This window comes from Microcaecilia unicolor, chromosome 11, assembly GCF_901765095.1.
Source record: "Microcaecilia unicolor chromosome 11, aMicUni1.1, whole genome shotgun sequence".
Taxonomy (NCBI): Eukaryota; Metazoa; Chordata; class Amphibia; order Gymnophiona; family Siphonopidae; genus Microcaecilia; species Microcaecilia unicolor.
The window spans coordinates 182,179,233-182,203,236 of record NC_044041.1 but is presented as its reverse complement, the minus strand read 5'-3'; the positions used below and the strand labels follow the sequence as shown (position 1 = coordinate 182,203,236).

The window sequence follows — 24,004 nt, the reverse complement described above, 5'->3', positions numbered from 1 at the left end:
GCATTTTGTGATTTGTCTCATGCTGCTTTCAATGTTTCCAAGCAATATGGGAACATTTTTGGGGTACTCTGACACCAGATGCAAGAAGTTATTTGCTTGATATTTGACTTGTTATTACACCTGCATCCCTGGAACTGAAGTCCTATTAAAAAGACAGACTGCACCTAGTTACTGTGGGATTCTAGAGCGGGAGGTGGGTGGGAATAATCTTTTCAATGTGATAACTAACACAGTTGAATCTGTGTACTTGTTGGTTTAATAAACATGACTGAAACATAAAAATTGCAGGGAGCCCAAGAGCATTGACAGGTGCATACAGGGGCGTAGCCAGACAGCCAGTTTTGGGTGGGTATGAGCCCAAGATGGATGGGCACGGAATTTAGCCCTTCCTGGTCCCCTCCCCCTGCTCTGCTCTTCCCCTACCGCCAAACACAAGATATTAAATACCTGAGTTGGTGGAATCCCCAGACTGCACCAGCTGAAGATTTCCTCCTCCTTGGGCAGCCAGTACTCTTCCAAACAGCAGTTGGCAGCACTTGACTTGAGCTGACCCTGCTGCCAGTAGTGCGTACATGCTCAGTGCTTCCGCCTGGTGAAAGCTCAGAATGGTCAGAGGGGCCGGTGTGTGGTGCCAGCTACCGTTTGGAAAAGCACTGGCTGCCTGACGAGGAGGAAATCTTTAGATGGTGGGGTTTGAGGCAGGGCCGTGCCAAGGGTCTGTGGCGCCCCCCTGCAGAAGATCAGTTGGTGCCCCCCCCCCACAGACGAACAGTTGGCGTGCGTGCGCCCCTCCCCCCCTGTGAAAATGATCGCTGCCCTCCCATCCACGCTCCTCTCTCCCCTGCCCTCCCGCTCCCTTGTCCCAACTGCCCGCCCTCTTCTCCCCCCCCCCCCCCCAAGATTCCTTTTAAATATACCTCCATCCGGCAGCGAAGGCGCAGCATCAGTGAAGGAGGCGGCGCTCCCGACGTCTCTACTAGTCTTCCCTTCTCTCAATGTCCCGCCTTCTTCTGACATCATTTCCTTGACGTCAGAAGAAGGCGGAACACTGAGCGAAGGGAAGACTAGTAGAGACATCGGGAGCGCTGCCTCCTTCACTGACGCTGTGCCTTCGCTGCCGGACGGAGGTAAATTTTAAAAGGGATCTTGTTGGGGGGGAGAAGAGGGCGGGCTGTTGGGACATGGGAGCGGGAGGGCGAGGTAAGCATGGTGCGGCGGGGCGCCCCCCCAGAGGATGGCGCCCTCCTGCCGTGCTTACCTCACTTACCGTGTTGGCACGGCCCTGGTTTGAGGATTCCCACCAGCCACAGCAAGAGAGAGACACAATTTTGGATGGGCCTTAGTACAAACTGGGCGGGCCACAGCCCACCCAGGCCCACCTGCAGCTACGCCACTGGGTGCATAGTTAACATTCCTTGGTGGATTGCGATCTGCATTAAGCCATTTTAATATTAATGAGCTCAGTAGTATTTTCCTAACATTTTGCTGTAGTACGTGTGTGATATTGATACCATGGCGTTTTTTGCCTCTTCTCACATCTTTTCTCCTTCCAGGTGAATGTGAACGGGTCTCTGTTTTATGAGTTCAACTATCGCATCCCTTTGGAACGTGTGGATTGCCTGAAGGTGGACGGAGAGCTCACCATTCAGTCTGTCAATATGATGGGTGGCGGAGGATTCCAAGGCGGTATGGGAGGGGTAAGTCGCCAGACAATTTCATACCACCCTATTCTAAACGAACATCTCTCAGAATAAGGTGTACAAAGAGCAGCCTGCCATTTCTTCTCTGATGCAACGGGATAGTAAAGTGTTGGTCGTGGCCAGAAGCTGACCTGGCCAGCGGTGAAAGGAGCATTCGCAGAGCTGTGTGCGTGTCTCTCAGTTTTTGGAGGGTGTTGCACATCAAGACTGAGGTGCATTAGCAGAGCAAAATATATGGGACCCCTGCTGGATGGTAAGGAGTAGTGCAGTGCAGGAGTGAGGTGAATTAGTGCAGCTGTGCCTCTCAGGTGGGTGTGGTGGTGTGAGCAGTAGAACTGCAGGGCTGGACTGGGCTGAGCTGAGGTGTATTGGCAGAGCTGTGTGTTGGAATTTCAGTACTGGAATAACAGGGAGTACTAGAGGGCAGGAAGCAGGTATATTGACAGAGCTGTGTCTATGTGGGGAGCTTAGTGCTAGAATAGCAGAGCCTGCTGTGTAGAAAGATTGAGGTTCACTGGTAGAGAGGTGTGTTGAAGGGATCTCGGCGATGGAATATAAAGGGTGAGATACAGCAGAACTGGTTTCTTAATAGTTGAACAGTAGCATGGAATGTTGCTACTTTTTAGGGTTCTACATGGAATGTTGCTACTATTTGAGATTCTGGAATGTTGCTACTCTTTGGGGTTCCGGAATGTTGCTACTATTTGGTTTTCTGCCAGATACTTGTGACCTGGATTGGCCACTGCTGGAAGCAGGATACTGGGCTAGATTGGTCTGACTAGGGTTACCATAGTCAGACCAAAAAGAGGACACATGCCCCGCCCTCACCACACCTGCCCCACCCCTTTCACACCCTGCCCTCCCCTTTCACACCATCGCACCGCCCCCTTTCACACCCTCGCACCGCCCCTGTCACATATTCCCCTCCCCCCTGTCACACACCCCATCACCCCCCTTCCCTTACTCTACTGCCCTGGTGGTGTAGTGACCTCTTCGGGGCAGGAAAGAGCCCCCTCTTTGCTGCCCGGAGCGCTGCCCTGCATCCTGTTGCTGATCTCGGCGCTGATTCAAAATGGCCACCGAAAGTTGAAGTCTTGCGAGGTCACTTCAACTCTCGGTGGCCATTTTGCATCAGCACCGAGATCAGCAACAGAATGCAGGTCAGCGCTCTGGGCAGGAAAGAGGGGGCTCTTTCCTGCCCCGAAGGCGGAAGAGGTCACTAGACCACCAGGGCAGTAGAGTAGTAAGTAAGGGGAGGGGAGGGCCGAGAGGCTAGCATAGGATGGCCCGCCTGCCAGCCTGCCCGTTTGTCCAGAAATCCGGACAAACGGGCAGATTGGCAAAACCCGCCCTGTTGCCCGGACATGTCCTCAAAAAGAGGACATGTCCAGGTAAATCCGGACATGTGATAACCCTAGGTCTGACCCAGTATGGTTATTCTTATGAGCATTGTGTTTGTTCCAGAGTCTCCTTTCATCTTGACCAAAAGAATTCTGTTTAGAATTTAAGATTTTTGAACTTAAAAACAAATCTGACATCACTATAAGTCCTCTGTTTATAGAAGACATGGGAGGCAGGGCTGGTGGTTGGGAGGTGGGGATAGTGCTGGGCAGACTTATAAGGTCTGTGCCAGAGCCAGTGGTGGGAGGCGGGGCTGGTGGTTGGGAGGCGGGGATAGTGCTGGGCAGACTTATATGGTCTGGGCCCTGAAAAAGACAGGTACAAATCAAGGTAAGGTATACACAAAAAATGGCACATGTGAGTTTATCTTGTTGGGCAGACTGGGTGGACCGTGCAGGTCTTTTTCTGCAGTCATCTACTATGTTACTATGATTTCGTAGCTGTTAATGCTATAGTTCAGATTTCTGGCACATATCATTTAGGTCACTTGTGCATCCATCACAGGTTTCTTACTTACCTTTCCATTTGACTTTACACGTTGAGCCCAATGTTTAAATTGCCTGTCCGGGGTTAACCAGGCATATTCAGCGGCAGTTAGTGACCACGCTGAATCCAGCTATTTTGGGGGTGTTTCAGGGCAAAGTCAGCACTTGGCCAGTTAAGTATCAATATTCTGCACTGAACTGGCCAAGGTAACCGCATAAAAGTCAATTCTATCTTTAGTTGGTTCACCATAACCAGTTAAATGCTGAATATCGCATTTAACCTGCTATGTTTTTTTGCCAGCTCAGTGCTGAAAGCTGGACATGGTCCTGGCATTGAATTTCTGGGAATAACACCGGCAGTGGTCAGCAAAAAGCTGAATATCGGAAGGGAAAGCAGCATGCAAATCTCTCTCATGAATATTCATTGTGAATATCCTGAAAACCTGACTGGATGGGGTGCCTCCAGGACCAGGTTTGAGAACCACTGCCCTAATTCATATCCCGTTCATTCCATTGACAGAAATTCTTGAGGGGCTTTTTTTTTTTTTTGTGCTGAACAAGGGCAGAGACAGCACTTGGGAATCACGTTTTTTAAGTGTGGAGCTCCATGTCCTGCCATATAAAGAGTTTTTTTGTTTGTTTGTTAGATCATTGAACTTTGTTCAAATTTGTGTGTTGTGGGCTTGGTTATTCAGACTTGGTGATAAAAACTCATAAATTAGCCACCTGAGTACATAACGCTATATTCTTTGCCGGTTGCTCCCTGTTTCAACATTGGCACATTGGGATCATAGGTTTGTTCAGTTTCCTCACTCCTCTTCACTGGGGCAAAGGTGATTGTGAAAAAGTGAATCATCCATGTGCGATCTTCCCATTGAAGCTTGAAGAGTCATAGGCAGCGGATTGGGGTGGGCCACTGGGTTTATGGCCCCACCAATATTTTATCTAAAGTAGCAATATCAATGTGAGAACCTGGGGGCAGGGCTAGAGATTGCTTTGTTTGATCTCTCCAGCAAGAAAGGTGTTTCACGGCCCTTGAGCCTGGATATTCCTGGAAGGGGGTTTTATGTATTACACACAATTATGTTTGCACTAGGTGGTTACCAGCTTGGCACCTAGCAGGAAGTATTTAATCAGTTTCTTCAATCACGGTTTAAAGACATGAAGGCTTATTATGATATGTTTAATTTTTCAGTGTCCGATGCCAACGCCTTCATACCCCATGCCCGTAAGTAATACAACAGACTGTACACAGTTGTGATAAGGATTTGGATGTAGGAATTTGGATGTAATTACTTAAAAGCATATTGACACACACAAAAAAAGCACAGGCCAGATATTCAGCCAGCGGCAATCAGCTAATTAGTTTATGCATGGATCTGTGATCTGCTCACAAAATTAGATGCCCAATTTTGGACAACCTATACAGAATCTGGTGGATAGTTACACCTGACTACAGCACGTGTAAGTATCAAGTATCATCCTTACTTGATATATTGCTAATTAAATAATATCTAAGTGGTGTACAACACAAAACTATATTGTAAGGGAGGATATGAACACCAGACAAAGACAACCATGATAGGAGGTCCAAGGATAGAAAGTCAAATTCAAAAGTTATGTAAGCCTGTAAAGCTCTGAGTGGGAGCATTTATACCAGGGGCGTAGCCAGACTTCGGCAGGAGGGGGGGTCCAGAGCTCGAAGTGAGGGGGCACATTTTAGCCCCCCCCCAGCACCGCTAACCCCCCTGCCATTGCTAACCCCCCCACCAACTTTGACCCCCCCCCCCCGCCATTGCCAACCCCCCTGCTGACGACCCGACGGCCCCCCTCCCGCCGCCTACTACCTTTGCTGGTGGGGGACCCCAACCCCCGCCAGCCGAGCCGAGGTCCTCTTCTTCCCAATCCTGTGCAAGGCTTCGTTCTAGTCTGATGTCCTGCACGTACAACGGGATTGTAGTAGGGGGGGAGGGGGGGGGGGGTTGTCAGGTCGTCGGCAGGGGGGTCCAGGGGCAAATCTTCTGGCTACGCCCCTGATTTATACACTGCTCCCTTACACACACACACACACACTTTTAAAAATATGTTTTTAGTAGTAGCTTAAGGTGAATTACATTACTGTCACTTTTGCACAGTAACATAGAGAAGTGGCAGCCACTGTTTTCTCTAAGCTGAGCGGGAGTCCTCCACGTACAGTCCTGCTAGTGGGGGGAGCTGTTTCACTATCACATTTTCAGTAGTGAAGAACAGAAAAACTCTGCAGGATTCCAGGGAACCTGCCTGTCCCTAGCGATTTAAAAACACAATATTGTAGCACAACTCCATACTGGTCAAGTCTCTCGCTTTCAAGGATCATCTCCCACACTCCCGCTGGGGTGTGGTGATCTTTTACTGAGCAGCCTCCTCCTCCATTGGCTTAATAAAATGCCATCTCCTGCTGCCATGGGACCAGTCTCGTGATAGGAGCTGCACAGCTCTTATTGCCAGACTGGTCCCATGGCAGCGGATGACGTTTTACTAAACCATCCCCTGCTGCCCGAGGGAAGCTGCTTGTTGGTGCCGACCGAGGTCCATGAAGGGCGGAGCCAAAAGGTAAAGTGAGCGGGCATTGTGGGTGTGACTGGGTGGAGTTAGGGAAGTGGTTGGGAGGAGTGGGGCGAAACTAAGGGCGTGATTGGGAGGAGTGGAGTGGTGCTAGGGGCATGGCTAAAATCTTCCTCTCAGCGATCCGGCCCCCGTGGCAGTGCTGCAACCCCTCACGGGCTGCAGTGGAGTTAGAGAACTCCCACTCAGCTTAGAGGGAAAAGTGGTGGCAGCAAAACACCTAAGCATTATTCTGTAAGGAAGTTTATAAGTGGTGTTGTGCATAAACGCAAGAGGGGAGGGGGTTCGCATGGGTGGACCATGGAAGGTGCTGCATCACTTAAGAATACAGTAAGTTACATCACCCTTGCTGCATTTGGGCTTCTGCAGTTATACCAGGTCTCTGGCTGTGACTATTGAAATTTTTATTCTGTTTGTTTTCTAGGGTGTGATGCCGACGCCCACCTACCCATCTGGAAATTTCCCTGTAAGTGTCTGAAAAAGAGGAAACAACTGTTTTCTGTGTTTATCTCAATATCACATGCTTGCCAGTAGCGAAACTGTAAACTATTCAGTGCCAGCACACACTCAGCTAGATGGGAGAACATCGACGTAACCTTCAAGTCAAAAAGGACAAATGAATTTAATCTGGGTTTTGCTGCATTACACAAAAAATCTGGAGCTATGCTAAGTTAATGTCTGTAAAAATAGAGGCCAACTAAATTTTGGTTTTGGATTTGGCGCCAAAACCGAGCCAAAATCCGGTTCGGGTTTCTGTTGAAATTGCCAGGGGGAAAGGGAAATGGGACTTGATATACCGCCTTTCTGAGGTTTTTGCAACTACATTCAAAGCGGTTTACATATATTCAGGTACTTATTTTGTACCAGGGGCAGTGGAGGGTTAAGTGACTTGCCCAGAGTCACAAGGAGCTGCAGTGGGAATTGAACTCAGTTCCCCAGGATCAAAGTCCACTGCACTAACCACTAGGCTACTCCTCCACTCCTAAAGTACCCACAGAGAGATGCACCTGCTTTTCCTGTGCAACCCTTCTCTTCCCAACATATGTAGTTTTGAAAATGAAAAATCGCACGTTCTCACTTCGCCCACACCTAGGAATGCCTCCACTGAATGGAGATAAAATGACACGCAAACATGCAATTCACAGCTAGTGAGTTTACATAGGTGCAGTTTTCAATAGGTTTCTTTACAACGTGAACTCCATAGCTCATATTTAATGAGAGATTACCCGGTTAGGGAGTAATTCTTTATAGGTTGTCTAAAGTTAGGCACCGAGATGAGGCACAATTGCCATTACAGAATACTAACATTATTTATTTATAGCATTTATATCCCACACTTTCCCACCCATGGACAGGCTCAATGTGGCTTACAGTAGTTTAAAAAGGCTTACATCAATCTAGTAACAAACAACCAGATACATTAAGGGTGAAGTAGTTGGTGAGTAATGACAGAGGGGAAGAAAAGAGAAAGGTGCAGAAGACTTCAATAGGGCCGCATAACAGTAACAGTTCAGGAGTCACTAATGCAATGCAGGACTGTAGCGTAAGCGTTTCTAAATAAGGTGGTCTTCAGTGATATTCTGAAAGCCGGTTGTTCGGAAGTAGTTTTAACTGATTTGGGTAAACCATTCCACAATCGTGCGCTGATATAGGGAAAGGTAGATGCGTAGCTGCTTTTATACTTGAGGCCACTACATGTGGGGTAGTGGAGATGTAAGTAAGAATGAGAAGATTTGTAAGAATTCCTGGGTGGTAAGATGATAAGATTATCCATATAAGCTGGAGCTTCGCCGTAGAGGATTTTATGCACCAGGGTGCAAATTTTAAATGTTATACGATCCTTGACAGTGTTTAATCTTAGGCGCAGGCTTTTGCGCTAGCTCCAAGGCTGGTGTAAATGCTTGCACGTAACTGTTAATATTCTAGAACCCATATGCTGTAGGTGCTAGGCACGCCCCCAACCCACCCATTCTCCTCCCAGGTCCACGCTCCCCTTGCAGTTGTTCACTGTGGATTTTGTGCATGCAATTTACAGAATCCTGACTAAGGACTTTTACACACATAACCTGCTACTTAGTGGCCATTAGTGCCAATCATAGTTAACATCAGTGGCGTAGCTACAGGTGGGCCCAGGCCCAGCCATTCTTGGCTCAGGCCCACCCAGCAGCGGCACCACACTACACCTTATTTCCTCCGCAGTGTCCTGGCATCTGCCCTCCTGTGTCTGAACCCTGATGTACCTTAAGCTGCACTGAGCTTGCTATTGAGCGGGAAAGAGCGGGGTATAAATGCTATAAAATAAAATTAAAGGTGTCCCCAGCATCTACGATGATTCATTTTTGCTGCTTCAGTACATAAGTATTGCCATACTGGGACAGACCGAAGGTCCATCAAGCCCAGCATTTTGCTTCCAACAGTAGCCAAACCTTACAGGCATCCCCAAAACCTGCAGCGATTCATTTTTGCTGCTTGTGTCAGCCCCGCAGGCTTCCATCTGCTGCGTCCCACACTCGCTGAGATCATTGCCTGCTTCCTGTCTGGCGGGACGCAGCAGATGGAAGCCTGTGGGGCCAACGCCTGCAAGGTACACCGGGGAGGGACAGGGTTCAGAGACAGGAGGGGCAGATGCCAGGAGGCCACGCAGGAAAGAGGGGAGAGATGTTGGATGTGGGGTAGGTGAAAAGAACCTGTAATTTTTTTTTTTATATCTCTGGGAAGATTTGGGGGGGGGGGGGCATGGAAGGGCCCATCCAAGTTAATTCTGGGCCCTCCAAAGTACTGGGTCTGGCTATGCCACTGTTTAACATCAACTAGCAGATAATTATTACATTAAGTTATGTTCACAACTGACATAATTCCATAACTTTCTAAAGCATCAAACATATAAATGGCAAGAGGCGTACTCACTCGCAAGTGCGCAGTAGAGACCCTCTCTGTCCCGCCCCCGCGTCAATGCGTGATGACGGGGGCGTGACAGAGAGGGAACCTGCTCACCTGCGAGTGAGGGAACCGCCGTCGCCACCGCTCCCCCCCCACAGTTGCCGCTACCGCTCCCCCCACCCACCCGAAGTCGCCGCCACCTACCCTCCACCCGGCCCGGGTACCTGGCTTCACTATTTAAACCGCCAGAATGCAGCACACAGCTCATCTGAGCTGCCGTTGGCCTTCCTTACCTGCCTGTGTCTCGCCCTCACCAACGGTACGTCACACGAGGGCGGAACACACGCAGAGAAGAAGGAAGGCCGACGGCAGCTCAGATGAGCTGTGTGCTGCGTTCCGGCGGTTTGAATAGTGAAGCCAGGTACCCGGCCCGGGTGGAGGGGTGGCGGAGGGGACCCCGGGGGGGGAGGGGTGGCGGCAACCTATCCGGGGGGGGAGGGCTTTCAACCCCCCCCCCTTCCTTTACTAGCCCGTTTTAATGGGCTCAACGGCTAGTAAAATTATATATGCAAGTTTATAAAATTAGAGGATGATGTCTGTACAGGCACTATGGCACCTACAAAGCTTGAACTACAATTTGATGATCAGCTAAAGGTGAGCCAAAATGTACACCTGTTAATTGTACTTTTCCACCCACTTCCCAACCTAAATATGTTCAAGAATGCCCCTTTATCACCCAGCTAAAGGTTTGCACATGTTGGAAGCCCAAAAGTACTCAGAGGGGACAGTTTTCAGCTAAACTGATTTACCTAGGTAAACAGCTTTTGAAAGCTGCTCTAATAATGCTCTACCTGTATGTTTTCCTAGGCTGCAATGCCGGGTCAGAACTACCCTTCTGGAAACCTCCCTGTAAGTATTGTATCAGCAAAAGAGGAAATCGCTTTCCTTCTGTATTTAGCTCAGGGTCAGGTTTTGCAATAGATGGAGTTATAAAAGCATTCGGTACCTGCACGCGCTCAAATAGATGACTAAAGTCCAGCATGTACACACAAGCCTCCAGTCACAAGGGACAAATTCAGCTGTTCTGGTTTTGCCTCATTGCGTGGGTGACCAGAGAACTCTGATCTCCCTGAGCTGAGCAGGATGATATGTCCACACATGCTATGTGGCAAAACCAGGACTCCTCAGCCTGTCCCTTTGATTGGAAACTGTATGTTGTCCAGTGCATTTGTTCTAGCGAAAAAGGTGCTGCTACTCAAATGCCAGGCTACCCTTCAGGGGTAGGGTAATCACTGAGGGACCCACCCCACAATAGCCAGGCCCCCTGCAACCAGTCACAGAATCTACGACAAGGCAGAATTGGTGTGTAGAGCCTGAGCTCTTTCATTAAAACTTGGGATCCATGGGTCAATTTTAGCAGACAAAGGAAAAGGTGCCGGTACTGAGTACCCCCAAGTACCCCCTGAAAAAAAGCCCTGATGTTGTCCCTATGAAAGACCTCTAGGGTGGAAGGAAGGGTTTGGACTGGGAGCATTTGGAAGGAGAGGAGAGGAGCATAGCGTGTGCGTGAACCCTACAGCATTATCTCAAAAATGGAGCAGTCATTTCTCTGCACCTGAAGCTGGTATAGTGGAAATGGGAATGAGGGAGGAGTTATGGGGAACTGGATTTAATTCATGCCTTTCTATGTAGTTCTGGGTGATTTACACTGAAGTATATTAGATATTCTTCTGTCTCTGGAGAGCTTACAATCTAAGGGTCCCTTTTACTAAGGTGCAAAAATCCAACTTTCAAATGCACTAAGCCCAGATTCAACACATCAGTTTTTAGGCCATTTTAAAATCCTTTTTTTTATTTCAAGTTACACACTAATGTTGTCATCACTGTTCCCTCTAAGCTGAGCAGGAGACCTGCTGCCAGTAGGGGGTGGTGCTTCAATATTGTGTTTTCAATAGCTAGGAATAGGCAGGTTTCCCTGGAGTCCTGCAGAACTTGCCTGCCCCTCACTATTGAAAAAAGTGATAGTGAAACAGCCCCCCCCTACTGGCAGGGCTGCAGGTGGAGGACTCCCACTCAACTTAGTGAGAACAGTGGTTGTCAGCGCATGTTACTTTAAAAAAAAAAAAAAAAAGAACACAGGCGTACTTATTGCCTCATATTTAGCCAGGTAATGTGCGTTAATCTGAATACACTAGCTGGTTAATGCTTTCAAACCCGTTCTGCACCCATGACATGTCCCATCAAAAATATTTTTGATAAATACCTCCATGGCACGCGCTCACAGGCAAAATTCCAGAAAACATTTTTATGGGTTTTTCAGTAGCCTGTTTTTTATGCATTAAGCACACATTAGGGCTTAACACCCTGTACTAAAAAGGCCCTTAAGTTTGTATCTGAGGAGGGAGAGTTAACCGATTTGCCCATACCAGAAGGAGCAGTAGTGAGGTTTGAACCCTGGCTTTCCTGGTTCTCAGCCCACTGCTCTAACCAGAAATCAAAGCCATTGTTAATATCCATTTTCTAAACCGGCCAAAAGTGCAGTGCATGTGTATGAGAGGTAAGCTTTCTAAAGTGGGAAACCTGTAGCAATGCACCCTGAAATCACAGCTACCTCTTTCCTTTCACGGTTCATTTTATTTAGGGTTACCATGTTTTGTCCCCCAAAAAGGAGGACACATGCCCCGCCCCCTGTCACACCATCGCTCCGCCCCCTGTCACGTTTTCCCCTCCCCCGTCACATACCCCGTCACCCCCCCTCCCCTTACCTTACTACTGCCCTGGTGGTCTGGTGACCTCTTCAGGGCAGGAAAGAACCCCCTCTTTCCTGCCCGGAGCGCTGCCCTGCATGCATCCTTTCTGTTGGTGATCTCGGCGCCGATTCAAAATGGCCGCCGAGAGTTGAAGTCTCGCGAGGTCACTTCAACTCTCGGCGTCCATTTTGAATCGGCGCCGAGGAAACATATGGAGGCCTAGGTTACAATCCAAACGTTAAAACTGTCAGTAATTATTCAAACAGGAAAAAAATATAAAACTGAAACAAATATCTAAAGCATATCCAAAAAAAGAAATGAACACACAGGGAGGGCAGGAAGGTATATGGCAAGCCAGGACAGTGAAACACAGCTAATGATAGTTGATAGAATGCCAATGGACTGACCATTAAATCAGGGGCATAGCTACGTAAGCTCTGGCCCCCTCTACATTTGACCCCCCCTGGCGCCACCACACCAGGTACCTTTGCTGGTCACCAACCCCCGCCAGCCGAAGAGTCTTCTTCAACGCTGGTCGACTCCAGTGCCTTCGCTGTGTGATGATCTGTTTCTGATGCCTTACGTCCTGCATGCACATCCTGCACGAGGCTACATAAAGGATGTGCACAGCGCAGGACGTCAGGAGTTCGAAACAGGGCTTAATCGACCGGCGCTGAAGAAGACTCTTCGGCTGGTGGGGGTTGGGGACCTCCGCCAGCAAACAAGGTACCTCGTGGCGGCGGCGGCAGCAGGGGGTCATCGGTGGGTCCAAAGTGGTGTGGCGGATCGGTGGCTAAACAGTGCCCCTCCACCTCGGGCTCTGGACCCTCCCCCCCATCCCACTGAGGTCTAGCTACGCCCCTGCTAAATAATGAAGATATTTCTGAAGGAAAAGCTAAGGCGAAGATGTAGGTTTGCAGTACTGCCTTAAGGCAACTTTCATAGAGACTTATCGAGTGACCACTGCCTTTATTTATTTTTTTATACGTACAGATGATGGGTGGACCAACTTCCTATAATCCGGTGAGCTCCGTTCCTTGTACAGATCTAAATTGTATGTTCGGGGCAGTTCTGACACAACGAGAGACTGTGTGGGAACACAGGCCTGCACCATCAAAAGGAGCAGCTTTGTTCGAGCGAATGTCGTCACAGCCCGGTGTCCTTTGTTATATATTGATAAGCAGTTAGGAAGAGCTGACCCTTCATTAGCAGGACTCCTCAAAATGTATTCTTTATTTATCTATTCATGACATTTATATCCCACATTAGCCCAAACTAGACTTGAGTTCAATGTGGCTTACAAAGAATAAGGGAATATAACATAAATTACAATAAATTCAAGAAGCGAATTAATACATGTGAGATAAGTAGCCATGGATTTAGAATATCTCGAGGACAAACAAATAATTAAGGGTAAATAGGTGAGAGCATAATTAGGCAGGACTAGATGGGGAAAAAAAGGACGAAACGAGATTAAGAAAGGATGTGGGTAAAGTTCAAATACAGTTCTTTGTACTCAGAAAGGCCAGACTGAAGAAATGTGTTTTTAGAAGACTTCTGAAAGTTAAGTAATAAGCATCTGTAAACTTGATTGATTTAGGAACAGAATTCCAAATTTTGGTGCCCTGATAGGAGAAATTAGCAGAGTGAATTGTTTTATATATCGCATTCTTACAGATAGGGAAATGTAAGACCAGATATTCTCTAGATGAAGAGACAGCATTACGAGGGGGTAATTCAATAAGATTATTCATATATGGTGGGGCTTCACCAAACAGGATTTGGTGAATGAAAACGCATAATTCGAAAGATATTCTATCTCTTATTGGTAACCAATGTATTATCTCACCCTGAGCCAGATTAAGGCAGGGTGGCTGATGGTGCTGTATGTTTTAGGGTGCTTCCAGCAAATACAAAAATAATCTTATAGTCCATATGTACCTAGAAGCATTTCAATGCGGATGACAAAATTAAAGAAAACTGAACATTCATCGGGATCTACAGCACCAATTTAAAATAATAAAAATCTCAGAGAAAAGTACATTCTAACCTAAGTATTTTCTAAAAGATAGGTCTTATAGGAACTGATTTTCCTTAAAGCAAGAGCCTGAAAAGGAGACAAATAAGCAAGGGATAAAAACAGATTTCTAGATGACCTAAGAGTCTCTTTGTCCAAAAAAATAAACAATAGAATTCAACAAAGATCAAATATATAGTACTCCAAAATACATACTTTGAACTCAACACATTCAGATATTGGGAGCCAATGTAATGAAATCAAATATGGAGTGGCTCTTTCATAATGATGAGCAGAGAAAAATAACCTAGCAGCGATATTTTGGACTGTTTACAACAATGGTTTTGCACTCCCAAGGTAGGTTAAATTGCAGTAGTCTAGTAGCAATGCTCTGTTGGAAGGAGAGAGGTGCTACAGCATTGTGTTTCCTGTGTCGGAGCTCCAGGTGCGGAAACATTTTTGGCACTGATCTTGCTTCTCATACAGTAGGGATTTGCTTTTATTATGTGTCATAGAGCAGTGTTTCCCCAAGTCCAGCCCTGGAGTACCCCTTGCCAGTCAGGTTTTCAACATATCCAGGGCTGGTCTTAGCAAGTGCGGGGCCCTGTGCAGACCAATTTGATGGGGCCCCATCCTAGCCCTGCCCTAGCTCCAGGGCCAACCACCCCTCCTTCTGAGCTCCAGGGCCACCACCCCTCCCTCCGAGCTCCAGGACCATCCCCCCTCCCTCTGAGGCCCCCCTCCCTCTGAGCTCCAAGGCCCCCCTCCATCCCTCCCTCCCAGCTCCAAGGCTCCCCTCCTTCCGAGGCCTCCCTCCCTCCCTCCGAGGCCTCCCTCCGAGCTCCAGGGGCCTCCCGGCCTCCCTCCACATTCCAGTCCCCCTCCCTCCAAATTTTAAAAGTCATCTTACCTCGTTGGATTACAGCGGCAGGCAGCAGCAGTGAAAAGCATGCGAGCTCGGCGCTTCAGGAGCCTTCCTTTCTCTCAGCTCTGGTCCCGCCCTCATTTCCAGTTTCTGCAAGGGCAGGAGGGCGGGACCAGAGCTGAGAGAGAGAAGAGAAGGCTCTTGAAGCACCGAGCAGCTTGCACGCTTTTCACTGCTGCCGCCATAACCCCGACGAGGTAACTTAGATGACTTTTAAAATTCAGAGGGAGGGGGACTGGAACTCGGGCGGTCGGGGCGGAGTTCAGACGCGCCACACGGGGCCCCCTTGAGCGCGAGGCCCTATGCGGTCGCCTCGCCCTAAGACCGGCCCTGAACATATCCACAATGAATATGCATGAACTTGATTTGCATGCACTGCCTCCATTGTATGCAAATGTCTTTCATTCATATTCATTGTGGATATCCTGAAAACCTGACTGGCAAGGGGCACTACAGGACTGGACTTGGGAAACACTGTCTATAGGGGTATTTTACAAAGGTGAGCTAGCATTTTTATATATTCCTATGGGTGGCTCTATTATTTAGCTTGTGCTTATTTTTAGCTCATGCTAAAAATGTTAGCACGCCATTGAAAAAGGATTCCTTAGAGCACTAACAGGACAATTCTGTGTAGCGTACCACAATTTAGTTGCCTAACTTTAGACACTCAAACAGAAGGTAGGCACCCAAATGGGGATAAATGGCAGTCTGGTGCCTAACTGCACTTAGGCGCTATTCTATGAGTTAACATTTAAGTGTTTTGGCACATATCTGCAAAAGGGTGTGTGTGGGGGGGGTGGGGGGGGGGGAGAAGCATGGTCGGATCACACACTTAGGTGCCAATCTCTGAATTCTATAAAAAGCGCTAAAAACTGCAGGTGCAAATTTGGGTATGTGCCCAATTTGTATGCGCAATTTAATTGAATAATGAGCTAAATAGCGCCAATAATTGGCTTTTTAACAAGCAATTATTGGCATTAATTCAAATTAAAATGTATGCACCTGAATTTTACACGCAAGTCAAAAAAAAGGGTGGGCGGAAATGGGCAGATCAGGGGCGTTCCTTTCGGTTAAGCGCATAATTTTGGAATGAAGTGGGATCTGTGCTTTAATTTAGGTGCAAGCATTTGCACCATGTTTCCATTGGTGTAAATGGCCACACCCAAATGCAGTGGCAGTTCCCGGGTGTAAACGCTGTGCTATAAAGCACGCCTAAGTTTAAGCACAATTTATAGAGTAGTGCTGAGCGGGTTTTTTTTAGGTGCCATATATAGAATTTAGTCCCAAATGTATAGAATACTGGAAGTTGCTCACTGAGGTAATAACATTTTGTCCAGTCACCTTAGGCTCATTTTGGGCACCTAGGCCCCGATATTCAGACCGCAGGAGATAGCCGGACTACCTCCTGTGTTCTGCATTAAACCCGGATATTCAGTGCCGGACCGTTTCTGGTGACCGACACCGAATATCCAGTTTAATTTTGGCCAGTCCAACTTTAACCAGCCAAGCTGATATTCTGCACTGGCCGGTTAAAGTTGGACCAGCCAAAGTTATTCCACCTATTGTGGCCACCAAACTTGGCCAGCCTGCCTTTAAAAATCGGAAGATAGCCAGTTATATTGCGCGATATAACCGGCTATCTGTAAGCTGCCATCCGGAACTGAATACTTCCAGATAGCCGCCTAAGTTCTGTTGTGGCTGCCATTTTAATTTAAATATGGGGCGGCTAATTTTTAGCACTCTTTATAGAATTGACCCCTAAATCATTTCAACTTGCACTGAATGTTTTCAGCATGTGCTAATAAAGAAACACAAAAAGGAACTCTCCAAAAACAAAATGAAAAACATTTTCCACAGCTCGTCCCTATCCTACAGCACAGCAAGTCGGCATGTTTTACAACCAATTCTGTACAGTGGCATACCAAGGGGGGCCGGTCCGCCCTGGGTGCACGCCGCTGGGGGGTGCCACGCGCCTGTCGGCTCCGCTCGTTCCCTGCTCCCTCTGCCCCGGAACAGGTTACTTCCTGTTCCGGGGCAGAGGGAGCAGGGAACGAGAGAAGCCGACAGACGCGCGGCACCCCCCCCCCCCCAGCAGGTAAAAATGCACCCAGGGGGTGTCCTTTCGTCGGGGGGGGGGGGGCATCGGCGATCCGCCCCGAGTGTCAGCCACCCTAGGAACGCCACTGCTGTACATACATTTTTGTGTTCAGACAGACCATGCTATTTGCCTCTGGAGCGACAGCAGTGTGCAGTGGGCATCTGTGGATGGAGGAGGTAGTGAGGAAGACTTTTTTTGTTTGTTTCTTAGCTGCCCAAGTGAACAGAATCCTTAATATCTGTTACTCTGTTTAGTTTTCCTAAGTATAAAGGAACGTGGCTCATAACTGTATCTTGCTTTCTGCTTTTCAGCCTGTACCCTACTATGGCAACCTTTCTGGTGGGATGTCCCCGAAGCGGACTGTCATCGTAAAAGGGTTTATTCCTCCAGGATCCAATAAGTACAGACATTTCTTGGTTTATTTTCTCGTTCAGGTTGCTGTAGAGGCAGTGTGCATTTCTGTCCCATTTTGAACTGCGCTGAAAGTTTTCAGGATTTAGGCCTAAAAGAATAAGGGTTTCTGCTTTTCAGCTAAATATAAAACATTTCCTCCTGATCTTCAAAACCATTTAACTGGCCTGGAATGGCACCTGGCCGGTGAAATGCTACTTAGCCTGCTATCTGCGAATTTTCAACTGGTCATGGCCACCCATGTCCCGCTGAAAATTCGCAGCTAGCAGATAGCATATATATCACGCGATATAACAGGCTATCTGATGATTTTCAGTGTGAGTTTGGTGGCCGTGTTTGGCCATATGCATACCTGGTATATCTTTGGTCGGTTTGAACTTGAGTAGGTAGTGCCAAAGATTGGCTTGGCCGGTTGAGTTCCAACCAGCCAAAAATAAACCAGATATTCAATGCCGGTCACTGGAAAGGCCAACATTGAATATCCAGCATCACCGCAGACCTCAGGAGTTAGCTGGGCTTTCTCCCGTGGTCTGAATATCAGCCCCTTTGATTCTTAAATTATAGGGTGATATCTACTCCTGTGGCTGGCTCCATTGGATTGTAGAACTTGGTACGAGTTGGTGAACTGGTCTTCATCTGCTGTCGTTTTGTAGGAGAATGTGTGAGCTTTCTCTCTGACAATAATTGAACAGCAAACGTTGGTTAATCTGAAGAAATCCTATTTTTAAACAGAAAACCTTGCAATTTCGTTAGAAAGATAAATGATGTAAAAAAAAAAAAAAAACCCCAACAACAACAAAGAAAAGGACTATTTGGGCTAACATCTGTGCAGCCTAGTGTGCTATCAGAAGTCTTATATGATCTGTGATTTTTCTCTGTTACTAAGTAGAAAATGTTGATAACTTCACCCCTTAATTAAAGAAAAAAAAAAAAAAAGAAACATACCTAGAAATTGAAATCACTGCTTTGTGTAATAAAAGTGAGCCAAGTATAGGACAGTCAAGCCATTGTGACATCACTGATGAGTTGGCTCTTAGGCATTAGTGGAATGAGGCATTATGACATCACAATATCAGCTCTGGTTACCAGAGACTGAAACTCTTCACACTAAGAGGGGAAAGTGAGCCAAGTATAGGACAGTCAAGCCATTGTGACATCACTGATGAGTTGGCTCTTAGGCATTAGTGGAATGAGGCATTATGACATCACAATATCAGCTCTGGTTACCAGAGACTGAAACTCTTCACACTAAGAGGGGAAAGTGAGCCAAGTATAGGACAGTCAAGCCATTGTGACATCACTGATGAGTTGGCTCTTAGGCATTAGTGGAATGAGGCATTATGACATCACAATATCAGCTCTGGTTACCAGACTGAAACTGTTCATACTAAGAGGGGATCTTATCAATGTGGATTACCATTAGATGTGTTATCTTACCACTAATTCGTGCTATTTTAGCACAGGGTCTCATTTTATGCAATGAGACCAGGGGCCCTATTTATTTATTTATTTGTTGCATTTGTATCCCACATTTTCCCACCTATTTACTAAGGTGCATTAGCATTTTTAGCGCATGTACCTCTGTGCAGCTTAGTATACGGAGCCCCTAGTTACTAATAACCGGGGTTAACAGTAAAATAACCCATCTTAACGGTAACCCACGTTACTAACTTCCTTCCTTAGTGGCACTTTGTACACAGAGGATAACCAGATAAAGATATTTGGCTACCCTTAGACTAGCTCTCCGGCATGACCAGAGCTGTCTGGTTACGTTTAGTTGGACAGCATTGATAGGTGTCCAGAATGCCTCGGTCTGTTCAGCTGGTAGTGCCTATGGGGCCCTTTTACTAAGCCACAGTAGGCTCTACACACATGCAGCATGCGCCCAAATGAAACTACCACTAGGCCAGCATGCTCTCCTGGCGGTAATTTCAGATTTGGAGCACGCCCATAATGCATGGATGAATTATTTATTTCCTCCTAATGCCAGTGGTAATCAGCACTTGGCACGCACCAACCGGCCACCGTGCGTGTAGCGCGTGAGCCTTTACCGCTAGATCAATGGGTGGCGTTAAGGGCTTAGGCCGGTTTTGGGGGCGCGCTGGTTTCATTGCTACTGCAGATCCTTTTCCCGCCCCATTAAAAAAAAGCCATTTTTTTTTTATAGATGCAGTAAAACCTGGCCCAATGCGTGCCCAATACACACACCTACACTACCACAGGCCACTTTCTACCACGGCTTAGTAAAAGGCCAACAAGTTGGTCAGACAAAATTCAACTAGTCAGAATAGAGGAATTTTAGAAGCAAAGATCAGTTTGGGTAACTCATGAGGTTGCCCAGACAAATCTTAAGTTTATAAGCGTCACTGTTTCTGCATTCCCCCCCCCCCCCACCCCCCATAATATATTTTTTAAGGATTTTTATTATATTGTTTCTAGTTTCCATGTCAACTTTAAGGCGAGCTTCTCCAATGAGATTGCTCTGCACATAAACCCTCGGATGACCGAATGCTGTGTAGTGAGGAACAGCTTCATGAATGGAGGATGGGGTTCTGAGGAGAGAGACATGCCTCATAATCCCTTCAGGCCTGGCGAGTACTTCGACGTAAGTCCCTCTATCTTAAATTGCTGAAAATGTACAAGTATTCATTAGAGATTCACCTTTGTTTGAAACAAGGTGCCAAATGTCGATGATATTTCCCATGTTGTTTCGTATTGTTTTTAACCTGAAATGACAGGAAAAGAGCTACAATTTCAGATTTTGCTTTTGTCATCAACTGTATGCACTACTGATGCCATTTGCCGCCTGAAATGGAAAAAAAAAAAGTTTAAAAATGTTTTAAAAAACTAACAAAAGCATCCCATAGATGAGATGGAAAACTAAACAAAGTTTTTGGTCTGCACACCTCCAGTTTTCATCATACAACTTTAGTTTATTCTGGGGCTTATATAATTACTAGCAGTTGAGCCCGTAAAAACGGGCTGGTATTGGGGTTTTCCTCCCTCCCCGCGAGGTCGCCACCGCTACCGTTCCCCCCCTCCCCGGAGTCGCCGCCATCCCTCCACCCGGCCCGGGCCCTTTCTCTCTCCGCTACTAAACTTACACATCCATTCGCCGGAACGCAGCACGCACATCAGCTGAGCTGCCGTCGGCCCTTCCTTCTCTGCCTGTGTCCCGCCCTCCTGTGACGTAACGTCAGCGAGGGCGGGACACAGGCAGGGAAGGAAGGCCGATGGCAGCTCAGCTGATGTGCATGCTGCGTTCCGGCGAATGGATGTGTAAGTTTAGTAGCGGAGAGAGGGCCCGGGCCGGGTGTGTGTGGGGAGGGTAACGGTAGCGGTGACCTCGGGTGGGCGGGTGCGGTATCAACCTCGGCGGCGCAGTTTCCCTCTCTGTTCCGCCCTCATCATCACGTATTGACGCGGGGGCGGGACAGAGAGGGAAGTCTCTACTGCACATTTGCGAGTGAGTCGGTCACTCGCCGTTTATATGTTTGATGTTCTGATTTCTTGATGTGTCACTCTTCCTGCCTTCACGCTACTGTCCATGTCTCTTATCTCCTCTCACAACTTCCCTCTCCTTTTGTTATGTATGTCTCTAGCTCTCTGATTATTGCCGGGTATTAATTTTCATGATCTACCTTCAATTTCCAGCTGTCTGTGCGTTGTGGTAATTATCGCTTCAAGGTATTTGTGAACGGACAGCACCTCTTCAACTTTGACCACCGCTTCCGCAATTTCCAGCAGATAGATGCCATTGAGATTGGAGGAGATGTTGTCCTCTCTTACGTTCAGTTTTAAATCTTCTAAGGCACTGTCCCCTTTTCCTTCTTGCATCACCGACTCTGAACAAGAAAAGCCAAGTTTCTTCGTTTCTTCTTCCAGTAAGATACTCACTTCAGTCCTTTATGGCTTTGCCTCACTCTCGTGAGGGCACCCGTCCTTGCACCCTAAATCGTTTCCCTCTGTGGTACCTACTATCTTTACCCCATTTTTAGGAGCATCAAAATCAAAACTATAATGTTAAGGACACTTTTCAAAAGGTGGTTGATTAATCCAAATGGGTGTTGGATAGTCAAAGCCATTTTTCTAGTTAACTGGGGGAATTGGGCAAATCATTTTTTTTTTAAATTGGGGTGCACTGATTGGTTACAATTTGGCTGGAAAAATAAAATATCTGTCTAAAATTTAAACAGTGAAGAGTAAAAGCATAGAGGCAGGCGGGCCTAATGTTAAAAGTTAACCAGATAGTGATGGTATTCAGCTCTGTCTGGTTATGTCATTCAGCATTATTTATTTATTTTTATCTTACATTTGTACCCCGTGCTTTCCCACTCATAGCAGGTTCAATGCGGCTTACATATTATATACAGGTACTTATTTGTACCCGGGGCAATGGAGAGTTAAGTGACTTGCCCAGAGTCACAAGGAGCTGCCTGTGCCTACAGTGGGAATCAAACCCAGTTCCCCAGGACCAAAGTCCACCACTCTAACCACTAGGGCACTCCTCCACTGATATCTGGTTAACTTTGACCTGCAATATTCAGCAGAATCAGAAGTTTGCATGTAATTTAATTTGTGCTTTTGCAATATCACATATGGACCAAAATGTTGGATTGAATTGATAAATAGCTCTTTATTAAAAAATGGTACTTAATAGCTCATGTCAAGAGAGATGGGAAGAGTAATTTTCAAACTTTTAAGTGGGTAAAGAGGTGGGTAAAGAGGTGATAGCCTTGGGTGCTACTTTTTCCCTTAAATATCCCTGCAAATGTTTGATTACGCATCAAAGCAAAGTTTATGTACGGTTAGAACCATTTCTAAAGAGTTATGAGAAATAAGCCTTCAAGGCTTTTCTGAGGATTGAGGAGTCTAATAAAAATTTAAGTGCCTTTATGAATGTTAGGGTTTATACTAATACACCATAGCCTGTAATGTTTTTTCTCTTTATGACATCTATTTGATGCATTATTTTCAAAAGCAATAAAAAATAAAAAAAAATAAAAATGTGTGTGTTAGTCATATTTTTTTTACATGCATAGAAAGGGGTAAATGGGGCCAGTACTGAATTAACTGAATATCCAGTCAACTCAAATAGTTAAATACATCAATAGAAGCAATTTTGAGACAGGATATAGCCTAATTTTCAGTTAATTCAGACCAGCAGAGAAATGCAGGTATTTTGTGCCCCTGTATTTTGCCCTTGTTTTGAAACAAGGGCAAAATACTAATGTGAAAGCAAACAGAGATCTCAGAATAAAATCCTCATGCATGCACAACCTCCCCCCACCCCACCACCACCACACCCACACAAAAGGTTTAGAATAGATAGCCCTCCAGATTCAAAAACCCACTCAATGCAGATACAATAGGAATATACATTTGTTTCTGTTTCATCGTGCACTAATGCAACAGCGAACAGAGGAGAGAACAACCATGGATTTGTTACATATACTTATATTGGATATTGACTCTTGGATAATGACCCACCTCGGCCAGGTTTCAGCAAAAAGCCTTCCTCAGGGGTCAACAAGGTCTTTCAATGTAGAAAAAAGGCAAAAAAAACCACAAAGATAAATACTCTTAAGTCTGTTCGTGTCTCGTACTCTGTCAATGATGCAACACCGTCATTGACAGAGTACGAGATGTGGACAGACAAGAGAAAAGTATTTATCTATCACGGTCTCAGGCTCTCGGACACTGGAACGTCGTGAGCCCTTGGGCTACTGTTGAGGAGCGGCAGCAGCAGGCAAAATTCCCCAACCAGGACTGGAGAAACCGAACTTCACCTGCGCTGACCACCGTTCCCTAGAGGTTGAGCCCCTAGGTGCGGATGGCCTGCAGGACTTACAGGACGGAGCAGGATACAAAACAGGCTTGACCAAAACAGGATTCAGGATACAGGACTCAGGATGCTCACACTACTACTATAAATCATTTCGATAGCGCTACTAGTCGACAGGGTATAGAATACTGAAACAGGGTAGGTTCAGGATTCTCATACAGGATACAAGGTACGAAAACAAGCTTGACTAAAAAAGGTTTAAGGACTCAGGGTTCTCACACAGGATACAGGATTCAAGAACAAGCTTGACTGAAACAGGGTTAGGGTTCAGGATTCAAGACAGAAGTGCCCACAGGCACCTAAACAAGATACAAAGCAAGGCGCAGAAGTGCTCCTATTTATTTATTTATTTATTTATAGCATTTGTATCCCACATTTTCCCACCAATTTGCAGGCTCAATGTGGCTTACATTTACCGTAATGGCGGTTGCCATTTCCGGGTAACAGAATTACAAATGATATTGCGTTAAGGTGCATACATACATGGTAACATACATGGAACATAACATATATGAGACAGATCATGGTATATATATATATATATATATATATATATATATATATATATATATATATATATATATATATATATATACACACACACACACACCATGTGCATACATACATGGTAAAGAAGAATGCATTATGGTATTGCATGAAGGTTCCTGAATAATAAATTGGATTGTAACATACATTAGGTCATCGACTATAGAGAGACCCTATTCGACATAAGGTTTAAGGTGGTAGTGCTTGATCATTAATAGCAAAGAGGTTAATCAGTCATGTGATAAGATTTCGGTTTTGTATAGATCGTGTATAGTGTTATTATTTAGTATTTAGTATTTAAGATGGATGTTTATGGTATGCCTTCTTGAAAAGATCTGTTTT

The 24,004-nt window shown here is 46.3% G+C and overlaps 1 protein-coding gene across 1 annotated transcript in view; it reads left to right on the top strand.

Moving 5' to 3' along the window:
• The window catches only part of LGALS4 (galectin 4), a 32,367-nt gene extending 10,740 nt beyond the window's left edge, over nt 1-21,627 (top strand). The window contains exons 4-11 of the mRNA XM_030218364.1: nt 1,554-1,697; nt 4,782-4,814; nt 6,615-6,656; nt 9,938-9,979; nt 12,814-12,843; nt 17,172-17,260; nt 19,711-19,876; nt 20,926-21,627. Of these exons, the coding sequence (XP_030074224.1) occupies nt 1,554-1,697; nt 4,782-4,814; nt 6,615-6,656; nt 9,938-9,979; nt 12,814-12,843; nt 17,172-17,260; nt 19,711-19,876; nt 20,926-21,072 (693 nt within the window). The 3' untranslated portion in view covers nt 21,073-21,627. The remainder of the gene's footprint in view (nt 1-1,553; nt 1,698-4,781; nt 4,815-6,614; nt 6,657-9,937; nt 9,980-12,813; nt 12,844-17,171; nt 17,261-19,710; nt 19,877-20,925) is intronic.
• The last annotated feature ends 2,377 nt before the right edge of the window (nt 21,628-24,004 follow it).